Consider the following 12,739-nt stretch of genomic DNA (forward strand, 5'->3'; position numbering starts at 1 on the left):
ACAAATAAAAAAATTGCACAATTATGTAGATTTTCCTTTAGAAGACCTCAATTTAGTAGAATTCACTTCAGAGAATAAAAGCAAGATTAAGGAATACAACTTATCATCAGTGTCAAAGCATTATGGTAAGGTTCACTATGGACACTGTACTTCATACTGTAAAATGGCTGCAAAACAACGCTGGATCAATTTTGATGACAAGAAGATCAAAAAAGTCCCTAATACATTGGTGAAATTCACAGCAGCATACAGTCTGTTTTATACTTTTTTTTTTTTTTTTGGGCCACACCCTGTGACGCTCAGGGGTTACTCCTGGCTATGCGCTCAGAAGTCGCTCCTGGCTTGGGGGACCATATGGGACGCCGGGGGATCGAACCGCGGTCCGTCCTAGGCTAGCGCAGGCAAGGCAGGCACCTTACCTCCAGCGCCACCGCCCGGCCCCTGTTTTATACTTCTTAAAGATCTACAATGAACACCTGATAATCATTTCACTTCCTTATCGGTTGCTATTAATGCTCTATGATTCTATCCACAGGCATGATCAATGAATAGGATTGAAAATCATGGAACCCCAATTGTCTTAATTTTATTATTGCTCTAGGTCTCAGTTAATCATGAAATCTTACAATTTTAGTCAAGGTTCACCAGAAAGAAAAATTTCTCATCATATTAATGTTGTTTTTCTTTCTAGGTATACTCATTTAACGACTTTCACTCTTTTTATTTTAACATCATTGCTTTATTTCCCTCAATTTAGGTTTTAAGATACTGACATAATGATAATTTTTAGGTGGACTTTCTTCACAGTGCTTCTAGCCTATGATTGACTATCATAGAGTTACTGTTATACAATAACTATGTATATATACTGTTATACACTTAAGAGTTTTCCATGTTTGTATTATGCATGAAATTCTCTTTCAGATCTGCTCTGCTCTGCCATTAAAACAGTTTTTTTGGGGGGCCCGGAGAGATAGCACAGCGGCCTTTGCCTAGCAAGCAGCCGAACCAGGACCTAAGATGGTTGGTTCAAATCCCGGTGTCCCATATGGTCCCCCGTGCCTGTCAGGAGCTATTTCTGAGCAGACAGCCTGAGCACCGCCAGGCTGAGCACCAAAAACCAAAATAAATTTTTTTTTTGAATTTGAAATGATTCATCTAAACAGTTGCTGGCTATTACATTTTAAAGCGCTTTTAGTTGATTCAGCTGAATTATTTTTTTCTTTTGCTCTATTTTGTATCCTTTCCAACAAATATTTTTTGGTATGAGTATTATGGCCATATATATATATATTTTTTTTTTTTTTGGTTTTTGGGCCACACCCACCCGGCGGTGCTCAGGGGTTACTCCTGGCTGTCTGCTCCTGGATTTCTGAGCAGACAGCCAGGAGTAACCCCTGAGCACTGCTGGGTGTGGCCCCAAAAACCAAAAAAAAAAAAAAAAAAAAAGAAATAGCTCCTGGCAGGCACGGGGGACCATATGGGACACCGGGATTCGAACCAACCACCTTAGGTCCTGGATCAGCTGCTTGCAAGGCAAACACCGCTGTGCTGTATCTCCGGGCCCATTTTTTGGGAAGTCTGTATGTATATGTCTTGTTCAATGTCTGTCTGTTTTTCATATTTTGTATATAGTTCCCTTTTTCCTAACTTTATCTTCCCCAGTTTAGTCTTTCTTATCCTTCTTTCTTCATGGTCCTTAAAATTTAATTTTCAGGATTCCCTTCACATGTGCAACTCATCTCCTTTACCTACAACTACAAGCCTCCTGATCTCGGCCTGAGGAAGAAATCCATGACTGTTGGAGTTTTGTTCCATGTTTGCTGCAAACTTGTTGGAAATGAAGCCACTTGGAATTTGTGTCACAATATAACCCCAGAGAAAAGTTTAACTGTGCTATCTAAGTTTCTGGTTTTCCATCCACATACACAGTGCTATTGTTGACCATTTCTACAATGGCTACCCCAAGATTGCACCGATCCCAAAGGAAATGTAGAAGCCCAACCAACTCATGATGGTAAATATGTAACGCTTGGGGATGCCCCAATACATGGATGACTGTACTGGCCTTCCTTCTTCATTCAGCTTGATATTATCTTCTATACCAGGCTTCAACCCGCTTTTCCAGACCCATCAAGTGTCTTTTGCCGGTCTTTTTGGAGTTCCAGACCCCTCATTTTTACAGATTGGTATTGGATTCTGTAGAAATTTCACCTTTTGTATTTTTCTTATAATTGTAATCCTTTGAATTTATATTTGGTACTACATTTCTTTTGACTATTTGGAATTAATGTTTTTCTATTTTAGTTTTTACTCTTAGAACTTGATATTATATTACATTACGGTTTTGCTTTCTTGACTTTAGGTTAGTGGTTTTGATATTGTTGTCTATAATTTCCTAAATGATATTTTTGTCTGTTCTCAGGGTTTTTTGCGTGGGCACATCATAGGCAAAATACTAGGTTTATAGGAGGTTCCATCCATTTTGGATGGATCCTCAAGTTGTTTATTTACACAGGGAGGGTCTCTGCCTTAAACATTTTGTTTTGGTTTGTGACTTAAGCTCCCATCTATAAATAATCGACCATATTGGTAAATCAATTTTGGACATCATATGGACTTCAGCCTAAATTAAGAACTTGGATTAGGGGCCGGAAAGATAGCATGGAGGTAAGGCATTTGCCTTTCATGCAGGAGGTCATCCGTTCAAATCCTGCCGTCCCATATGGTCCCCCGTGCCTGCTAGGAGCAATTTCTGAGCCTAGAGCCAGGAATAACCCCTAAGCACTGCTGGTGTGACCCAAAAACCACAAGAAAAAAGAACTTGGATTAAGTTCAGAAGCCTATTGATCATCATTGCAGTGCCCAGGGGGTATATGATTCTTCCTCCAAAATAAGGGCCTAATTCAATACCCTCAAAGATGGGCTTTCTGGTCTACCTGAATGAAAATGGGTTCGGAGAGATAGAATGAAGATAAAGTGTTTGCCTTTCATGAAGAAGGTCATTGGTTTGAATTCTGGTATCTGCCAGGTGTGATTTCTGAGCATGGAGCCAGGAGTAACTCCTGAGCACTGCCAGGTGTTACCCAAAAACCAAATACCAAAAACCACTACCACCACCACCAACAACAACAACAAATAAAGTAAAGGTGCTTCTTCTCGCCTGCTACACAACCTTTCTGACGTCTCTTCGAAGGATCTATGTACGTCTTAGATTTATCTTCTCAGGAGCTTGTAGTTGATTCTTTGATACATGTTTCTGGCTTTAGACACCCTGTGTTTAGGTTAGAAGTTTTTCTTTACATTTTTCTGTGGTGCACTTACGCAAACAGCCGTTCTTTTATTATTGACTAGTTTTTCCTTTAATAATTGTAGACAATATTGTTTACTAAAAACAAATGGAGGAATTGTTGTGTATGTAAATATTTTATGGGATCATTATGTTACTGACCCTACCCTGGTCGGTGATTGTGCCCTACCCTAGGGTGTGACCTGGCATTCTGCCCCCAACCTAGGGTGGTACCTGATTCTGCTCCCATCATTGGGTGGTACCTGATTCTGGGGGATAAAAACAAGGGTCTGTGGAAGGCGAGGGGCTTTTTGGCTGGAACTGATGCTGAGGCTTTGGATTTCAGTCTTGTCCACCGAATAAAGCTAATATTTCCACAAGCCTGACTGTCTGCGAGCTGTTTACCCACCCACCGCTTCACCTCAGAACCGCCGGCTGAACAGGGTGGCAGACGCATGCTCCAAGCTGGAGGGGAAAGACCTCATCCTCCATCCCTTCATCAGTCAACCTCTTCAATGGCTGACTTGCAACAAACCAGAAAAGAGAGGAAAAGGAGAGATGTGACAAATACAAAACAAATTTCAATTCAAATCCAACGAGAGTAGGCAGATTAAAGGGAAAGCTTTAATAATCAGAGATTACCCAAGTATATGAAAAAAGAAATTCAAACTTTCGCTGTCTCAAGAAATTAACTCACTGCTATTAAGCAGTGATGCTGCGATAGGATATTGGCCTTGCACACTGCTGACCTAGGACAGATTGTCGTTCGATCCCCTGGCATCCCATATGTCTCCCAAGCAAGAGCGATTTCTGAGTGCATAGCCAGAAGTAACCTCTGAGCATCACTGGGTGTGGCCCCAAAACAAAACAAAAACAAAAACAAAAAACTTGGGCCAGAGAGATAACTCAATGATTTGAGCACATGCTTTGCATGCAGAGCACTGAGTTTGATCCATAGCACCACATGGTCCCCAAGCACCACCAGGAGTGGGGCCTGAGTGATAGTACAGGGGGTAGGGTGCTTGCCTTGCTTGTCCTGGTTCAGTGCCCAGCATCCCATATGGTTCCCTGAGCCTCAGGGGTAATCCCTGAGTGCACAGAGCCACAAGTAACCCCTGAGTATTGCTGGATATGCCCCCCAAGCAGAAACAAACAAACAAAAATCACCACCATAAATGAGCCCAAGCACCACTGGATGGGACCCAAAAACCAAAATAATAAAACAGAATCAATGAAACAGAATTATAGATACACTTGTGAAAAATAAAGTCAAAAGCAGACTCTGGGGGGCCGGAGAGATAGCGTGGAGGTAAGGCGTTTGCCTTTCATGCAGGAGGTCATCGGTTCGAATCCTGGCGCCCCATATGGTCCCCTGTGCCTGCCAGGAGCAATTTCTGAGCCTGGAGCCAGAAATAACCCCTGAGCACTGCTGGGTGTGACCCAAAAGCCACAAAAAAAAAAAAAAAAAAAAAAAGCAGACTCTGAACAAGCCAATAAAGTGAAAACCTCTAGTTAAACTACTCAAGGAAAAAAGTAAGCAGATATAGCTGGCCAGTATCAGGTATAAAATCAAAAATATCACTATAGAATCAACAGATATTAAAGGATAATAATACTATGGACTGGGATAGGAGAGAGAGTACAGAAGGGAGGCGGTTTTCTACATGCTCTGCATGTAGCTGTGGTCACATACTGGGATGAACCCCCATCATCCCATATGTTCTTCCAAGCACAGCCAGGAATAATTCCTGGTGCAGAGACAGGAGACATTGCCCTGAGCATAGCCAGATGTGGCCCCAAAACACCCCAAAATATACCAGAGACTACTTATTTTGGATGAGCTTCACACCTGGTGGTACTCATGGCTTACTCCTGACTCTGCCCTCAGAGATCATTCCTGTCCGACTTGGTACCATATAGGATGCTGGGAATGAAACCGGGTCAGCCGTGTACAAGTCAAGTGCTACACACTACATTATCTGTCTGGTTCAACTATGGCAAATGTTTTACTAATAAATCTGAAAACTTAGATTAAGTGAACCAATTCCTTGAAACACTTTTTTTTTTGTTATGTTTTTTTGTTTTTGGGTCACACCTGGCAGCACTCAGGGGTTACTCCTGGCTCTAGACTTAGAAATCACTCCTGGCCGGCTTGGGGGACCATATGGGATGCCGGGATTCGAGCCACCATCCTTCTGCATGCAAGGCAAACACCTTACCTCCATGCTATCTCTCCAGCCCCTCATAGGTGCTCAGGGGTCACTCCTGGCTCTACACCAGGGGTCCCAAACTCGTGGCCCGCAGGCCATTTGCGGCCCATTTTGTGGCACACGGCCAGCCTTCAAATATCACAATATTCGCCATTATTCACTTACCGAATAATTGCAATAAAAATCGCATTAGTAAGAAAAATATTGCATTAAACATTCGCATACCCCGAGCAGTTCCATTCGGGGTATGCAAATGTTTAATGCGATTTTTTGCTATTTTTTTTCTTACTAATGCGGTTTTTTATTGCGAATATTCGGTAAGCGAAATCCCTTATGCGGCCCTGCCTCACCCCGACTTTGCCTCCTGCGGCCCCCAGGTAAATTGAGTTTGAGACCCCTTCTATACACTCAGAAATCGCCCCTGGCAGGATGGGGAACCATATTGGGATACCAGGAATTGAACCAGGGCTCTCCCAGGTCATCTGCTTACAAGGCAAACACCCTACCATTATCAAAGCTGGAACTAGGGAAGAAAAAAAAGGAAAATCTAAATGGCCCTGCAGCCATTAAAGTTGAATTCTGGTTTTAAAACGGAGCTTAAAGGGCCAGAGCCAAGCCTGGGGTACACAGGATGCCGAGTCTGATCCCTAGCACTGCCAGATCTAGTCTTGGTGACTTCCGGGACCATGGAGAAACTAAACACCCAACTCAGAATCTTCCAAAAATAGCACTAAGCCTTAGACCACTTTATTGAAATTTGTAGCTGACATTTAAGCATAAGGCCCAAGAGAGAACTTAATTTCAACTGCATGCTTTGCCTGCAGGAGACCGGGTCTGAGCCCTGGCTGTTAGAGTCGTCCTAACACAGCCAGGAGTGGCCCCTAAGCAAAGAGCCAGGAGTAGTCCCTGAGAACTATGCTGGCATTGAGCCATTAAAAAAAACTAACAAAGGGGCCGGGCGGTGGCGCTGGAGGTAAGGTGCCTGCCTTGCCTGCTGCGCTAGCCTAGGACGGACCGCGGTTCGATCCCCCGGCGTCCCATAGGGTCCCCCAAGAAGCCAGGAGCAACTTCTGAGCGCATAGCCAGGAGTAGCCCCTGAGCGTCACAGGGTGTGGCCCAAAAACCAAAAAAAAAAAAAAAAAAAAAAAAAAAACTAACAAAACTTAGGGATTAAGTAGTACCAATGCTACATAAACCATTTCAGTAGGAAACATTCCCTATTCCTCTTATAAACCCAGAACTAGTATGAAATTGGGAAAACCTATTTCCACAAAAACTAGAAGCCTGGTAAGCCAGCGAACTTTCCGAGGACTTTTGAGGAAATCGCAACATATGCATATGAAGGTGAGCAACAGAGAGCTTTGTAGCTCCAATCCAGGATTCTCTTCAGAGTTCCTCCCTTGTCTAGGAATGCAGGGCCATTCCTGAATAACGCAGGAATTTCAACCCTTGCCCGGGGAGGAGTCCTGGGTATATTTTTACAGCAGGATTTGCAGACAATGTGGATCAAGGCGTCTTCTCTGGGCAGCAGACATACAATGCCCTGCTCGGCAGATTCAGTCACCAGGTCACCCAATGCACCATGGGCGGGCCCTCCGTCTTCACCTTGGTGAGATCCCACCTGAAAGGCTTTTTCTGATGTGCCACTCTGGGGAGGGCAGGAGAATCTCACAGGTTTTCTGCCTTAACGATTATTCCAAAGATCAGGGACAATGTAGCCTCTGACTATTGCTGAGTGGGACACACATGCACTGGCATCTGAGAAGAGACCACAGGACATGGTGAGGATCTGTCACCTGACTTCAGCAGATCAAATTCTACCTACCTGGTCAGGTGCTCAGACACCCGGGCAGGAGTCAGCCCAAACCCTGTGTTATACAACCCTTCAACGGTCTGTGCACGCCCATTTCCAAAGTGAATCAGTAATTTTTTTTTGTTTTTTTGGGGGGGTCACATCCGGCAGCGCTCAGGGGTTACTCCTGGCTCTAAGCTCAGAAATTGTTCCTGGCAGGCTCGGGGACCATATGGGATGCTGGGGTTCGAACCACTGTCTTCTGCATGCAAGGCAAACGCCATCTCTCGGGCCCCGAATCAGTAATTTTGTCAGTGGCTCTGGACCCCTTTGGGAAAGGGACGTCACTGAATGCCCGGCGTCGCCGATGTGGCCTGTCTTGGCCTATTTTGGCTCCGGCGTTTAACCCCAAACAATAAAAAGGGCCAAGAGGTGCTGACGCTGCAAGTCCTTGAGTCGTCCTCAGGGTAGAAGCAGAAATGCAAGCGGCATGCACGGACAAGGGCACCCCCTAGCCTGCAGGATGGGGACTGGTCTCGCCTTGGGCCGACCTGGCTTCGAGCCCCGGAATCCCAGAGGCCCCCCGAGCCTGCACAGAACCAGGAGTAACTAACCCCGAGCATCGCCTGGCGTGGCACAAAAACTAAAGACGAAAGAATCAAGGGGCTCCCGCCCCACCCCAGGGTCTGCTCCAAGGCCGGAGCCGCCCCCTCTCGGGTCTGCAACGGGCTCCGGGCTGGGGTGAGCCGGGCCATCAGCGCCGTCCCTTGGCCCGACGCAGAAACGAGGGAGAGCCGAGGGCAGGCCGCGGCAGCCCGACTCTGAGCCATTGCTCGCCCGCAGCTTCCGGGACGCGGGACTCCGGGCCGCAGACTCAGCTCCCGCAACGCCACCCGCGGCAGCCGCTCGCCCCACGGCTTCCGGGCCCCTGATTGGTCGGGCCGTCTCTCCGTCGCGGGAGGCGGCCCACCCAGCGGCCAATCAGCGGGCAGTCCCGCCACCCAGGCGCGCGCTCATTGGCCGAGGCCCGGGGAGGGCGGGCCCAACGCGGCGCGCGGGAATTGCCCGTCAGCGCGCGGCGAGGCCGGGCCTGCCCCGAGGCTCCGACGCGCAGGCGGGCCGGAAGCGGGGCCGAGGGCAGCCGGAAGGGGCCGGGCCTGCCGGAGGAGACTGAGCCGGGCGTTGGGCCGGCCGCACCCTCGGAGGCCATGGCTACCGAGGGGGTGGCGGTGGCCGGAGACGGCGTGGTCGCGGGCCGCCGGGCCAAGGAGAGCTCGGAGCAGAGCCCGAGCGTGGGCCCGAGCCGGCGGCGCTTCTCGTCGCTCTCTCGTGACGCCGAGCAGCGAGCCCACCAGTGGTGCCGGGAGTTCCTGGGTGGGGCTTGGCGCCGGGTGCCGCCCGAGGAGCTCAGGGTCCAGCCCGTGAGGTAGGGCTGGGGCGGGGGCTGGGGCGGGGCGGCGCGGCGCGGCGCGGCTCGGCTCGGGCCCCGCGGCGCTGTGGCGGGAGGGCGCCCCGGGGCGGGGCCTGGGAGGGGAGGGCGTGGCCTCGGCGGGGTAGGTGGGGAGGCGCGTCCCTGGAGGAGGTGTGGGCGTGGTCTCTGGAGGCTGGCTTGGGCGTGGTTTCTAGAGGGGCGTGGCCTCCGGACGAGGTGGGCGGGCGTGGTCTCTGGGGGTTGGGCTTGGGCGTGGTTTTCCAGAGGGGCGTGGCCCTCTGGTTCTGTTTTGGGCGTGGTTTACAGAGGGCGTGGCCTCTGGTTGGTGAGGTTCGTGGGCCTGGGTGTCGGCGTTGGGCATGGTTTCCCAGAGGGGCGTGGTTTACAGGGCGTGGCCTCTGGTTGGTGAGGGGCGTGGCCTGTGGGGACTGGGTTCGGGCGTGGCTTGAAGAGGGGCGTGGTTTTCAGGGTGTGGTCGGGTGGGTGGGCGTGGTCTCCGGAGGGGCGAGCCCGGCCGCTTCTGAGCACGCACGCGCCCTGCGTCCGCAGCGGAGGCCTCAGCAACCTGCTGTTCCGATGCTCGCTTCCGGACCACCTCCCCACCGTCGGCGAGGAGCCCCGGGAGGTGCTGCTGCGGCTGTACGGGGCCATCCTGCAGGTGAGCCGCGAGGACCGTGGTGGAGCGCGTTGGGCTCTGCCTTTCGCTGGCCTCCTGGCGGGACTCAAGCCGTAGAACCACTCGGGTCTTCTGTGCCCTGGCTGCTCCGGACCCCAGCACTAAGCCGCTTCCGCGCGGTGCAGCAGTAGCAGCAGCAGTGTGGGCCCCGGGCCACCCTCTTCCCCTCTTCCCCTCTTCCTCTCTTCCTCCCTTCCTCTCTTCCTCCCTTCCTTCCTTCCTTCCTTCCTTCCTTCCTTCCTTCCTTCCTTCCTCCCTTCCTCCCTCCCTCCCTCCCTCTTTCTTTCCTTCCTTCCTTCCTCCCTTCCTCCCTCCCTCCCTCCCTCCCTCCCTTCCTTCCTTCCTTCCTTCCTTCCTTCCTTCCTTCCTCCCTCCCTTCCTTCCTTCCTCCAGGGCGTGGACTCCTTGGTTCTGGAGAGTGTGATGTTCGCTATCCTTGCGGAGCGGTCGCTGGGGCCCCAGCTCTACGGAGTCTTCCCCGAAGGGCGTTTGGAGCAGTACATCCCAGTATGAGCCCGAACTCCCCGAGGCCCCTCCTGCCCCGGCCCTGCACTCCACCCCGTCGTGTATCTTTGCATCCATCCCTCACCCCGCTAGAGGCCAGTCCCCGAGACCCTGACCTCCCCGCATTCCCCCACCCTCCCCTCCTGCCCCAGCCCCCTCAACACCCTGATAGGTTCCTGGGTGCAGAGCCGACCACTGAGAACGCGAGAACTTCAAGATCCTGTGTTGTCAGCCACCATTGCCACCAAGATGGCCCAGTTCCACGGCATGGACATGCCTTTCACCAAGGAGCCACACTGGCTGTTTGGGACCATGGAGCGGTGAGTCGGGAGCCCTGACCCCTGCACTGAACCCTCATCCCGGCCAATGCTACAAGGTGTGGCTGGACGAGAGGAGGGGTGTGGAGGGAGTGAGCGGCAGGAGTAAACACACCCTATGGTGATGGCGGGCGGGTTTCAGGTACCTTAAACAGATCCAGGACCTGCCCCTGACTGGCCTCCCCCAGATGAATCTGCTGGAGATGTACAACCTGAAGGACGAAATGGGCAACCTCAGGTGAGGGTGGCAGGATCAGGAGAGAATGCTGCAGGGGGTGGAGCCAGGCAGGTTCTGCTGAGGGCTAGATGGGCCTGCAGCCACTCCGTTTTCCTGCAGGAAGTTGTTGTCCTCTACCCCGTCCCCGGTAGTCTTCTGCCACAATGACATCCAGGAAGGTAGGAGAAAGCGTGGGGATCCCAGCGGGGGAAGGCGCTGGAGGGCGCTGGGGTGACCCAGCCCTTATCTATCACCGTCTCCCAGGGAACATCTTGCTGCTCTCAGAGCCACAGAGTGCCGATAACCTCATGCTAGTGGACTTTGAGTACAGCAGCTATAACTACAGGTGAGGACGCCCTTGCCTCCTGCAGTCAGCCCCACAGTGCCTAGGCCAGATGGCCGGATTATGTCTCCGCACCCCAGGCCCCCAGCGTCTCTGCAGATTTAAGTGCCCTCCTCCTCCTCCTCCTCCTCAGGGGCTTTGACATTGGGAACCATTTCTGTGAATGGGTTTATGATTACACACACGAGGAGTGGCCTTTCTACAAAGCACAGACCGGTGACTACCCCAGCCGGAGACAGCAGGTACAAGCATAGGCCAGAACCCGGAGAGGGAGAAGGTCTAGAAGGAAAAGGAAGAGGGGCTATTAGCTGGGGGAAAAGAGCACAGGCTCTCCAGCTCCTGACTCTCCTCTCTTACCTCAGCTCCATTTCATTCGTCATTACCTGGCAGAGGTTAAAAAAGGTGAGGCCGTCTCTCCAGAAGAGCAGAAGAAACTGGAAGAAGATTTGCTGGTAGAAGTCAGTCGGTGAGAAAAAATGGGGTGGAGGGAAGGGCAGAGACAGGGGAAGGGGGGAGGGTGAGGAAGCAGTAGCTATTCAAGCCCTGTGCTGCAAGGAAGGGCCTGGTACAAAGTAAGGCGGGGCCAGTCTGGGAGTGGAAAGAGCAGGACAGGAGCCAAGAAGTAGCACAGGTCTCAAAGAACATTCATCCACACTGTTGAACCCGGTTTCATCACTGCCATGCATGGTCCCGCCAAGCACTGCCTGAAAGAGCCCTGAGCACCATTGATGTGACCCCACAGCCCCAGATACGGACGGCAGGACAGGATTAGGGTTTGGTAGTAGGATAAAGTTAGAGCTTATTGGTTAACTTGGAGCAGAGGACCCGGCGATTGCGCTCCAAGCCCCTCACTTTCTTTCCGTCCCTCAGGTATGCTCTGGCTTCCCATTTCTTCTGGGGCCTTTGGTCCATCCTCCAGGCATCCATGTCCACCATAGAATTTGGTTACTTGGTGAGTAACTGGACGTGTGAAGTAGGCGGGGAGGGCAGGAATACAAGGACACGCCTGGGTCCCCTGGCCAAGGGTCTGGGTGCCTGTTTCTGGGCTCTGCCCCACACGTAGATTGGTTTCCTCCCCAGGAATATGCCCAGTCTCGCTTCCATTTCTACTTCGAGCAGAAGAGTCAGCTGGCCAGCCTCCACGCCTCAGCTTGACTGCTGAGTTCTTGACCTCCGAGTTCTTCTGCAGCCTCTAGGGCAGGACCTTGGAGGGAGGGCAGAGAGCAGAAGCCCTCTGGGGACCAAGCCGGCTGAGCCCCAGCCAGCCCTGGGCACTCTGGCTGAGGCACTGACCTCTCCCCGAGTTTGAGCCGGCTGGTCCCGTGGCGAGCGGGCAGTAGGCGGGCACCTCTGGACTGTTCGTTCACCTTCATGCAATAAACACTCTTCTCCCACTGAGTCCTGTGGTCCTGTGGGGCGCTGGGAAGGACTGGGGAGGAGCACAGGTGGTCAGCGCTAGCGGTGGTGGTGTGGGTGTGTGGGGGGGGTCCTGACCTCAGGTCCCCTATTCTTCCTTGGCTGCTGCTTAGGAGTGAACGGGCGGGCCAGAGGGTCCCAGCGGCAGCGGCAGCTGAGCTTCGGCGGCATCACCCCTGGCGCCCACAGGGATGAACATGACCTTTCCTCTATATTGGGCTATTTTTAGCCCTGGGGGGCAGGCCGCTGGGCCCTCGGATCCCCAGTCCTTGGAGCAATCCTCTCCGCGGGCACCCAGGCCGCCCAAAGGGGAGGGGGCTCTGGGCCCGCCCCTTCTCGGTTTGCGCGACCCAAATTTGGGAGCCGGGATCAGGTTCCCTGGACTGGACGGGAAGGGCGGGGCAGTGGCCGCCTGAAGGACGTGGGGACACGGCCAGAGCCGCCGGCCCGCACGCGGACCCGCAGGAGTGAGCAGAGGCGTGAGTGAGGGGTCCGCCGCCCGCCCCGCTCGCGAGTGGGTCCAGCCGGTGGCCCCGGGGTCGC

At 52.2% G+C, this 12,739-nt stretch overlaps 1 protein-coding gene across 1 annotated transcript; it reads left to right on the plus strand.

The window, feature by feature from the left end:
- The first annotated feature begins 8,416 nt into the window (after positions 1 to 8,416).
- On the plus strand, positions 8,417 to 12,174 carry CHKB (choline kinase beta). Its single transcript, XM_049771647.1, has 11 exons — positions 8,417 to 8,717; positions 9,273 to 9,381; positions 9,793 to 9,906; positions 10,090 to 10,223; positions 10,363 to 10,458; positions 10,558 to 10,616; positions 10,702 to 10,783; positions 10,914 to 11,022; positions 11,143 to 11,246; positions 11,651 to 11,732; positions 11,861 to 12,174. The coding sequence occupies exons 1-11, from the start codon at positions 8,500 to 8,502 to the stop codon at positions 11,933 to 11,935; spliced, it is 1,182 nt and encodes a 393-aa protein (XP_049627604.1). The 5' UTR covers positions 8,417 to 8,499; the 3' UTR covers positions 11,936 to 12,174.
- Positions 12,175 to 12,739: the final 565 nt, after the last annotated feature.

The sequence above is a fragment of the Suncus etruscus genome, chromosome 4 (genome assembly GCF_024139225.1).
Source record: "Suncus etruscus isolate mSunEtr1 chromosome 4, mSunEtr1.pri.cur, whole genome shotgun sequence".
In the NCBI taxonomy this organism is placed as follows: Eukaryota; Metazoa; Chordata; class Mammalia; order Eulipotyphla; family Soricidae; genus Suncus; species Suncus etruscus.

Bases quoted from the DNA above. Each gene is read 5' to 3' on its own strand.
- CHKB (XM_049771647.1), top strand. From the start codon at position 8,500: ATGGCTACCGAGGGGGTGGCGGTGGCCGGAGACGGCGTGGTCGCGGGC. The intron at 10,784-10,913 runs GTGAGGACGCCC...CCTCCTCCTCAG, and splicing joins TACAGCAGCTATAACTACAG to GGGCTTTGACATTGGGAACC. The intron at 11,247-11,650 runs GTGAGAAAAAAT...TCCGTCCCTCAG, and splicing joins TTGCTGGTAGAAGTCAGTCG to GTATGCTCTGGCTTCCCATT.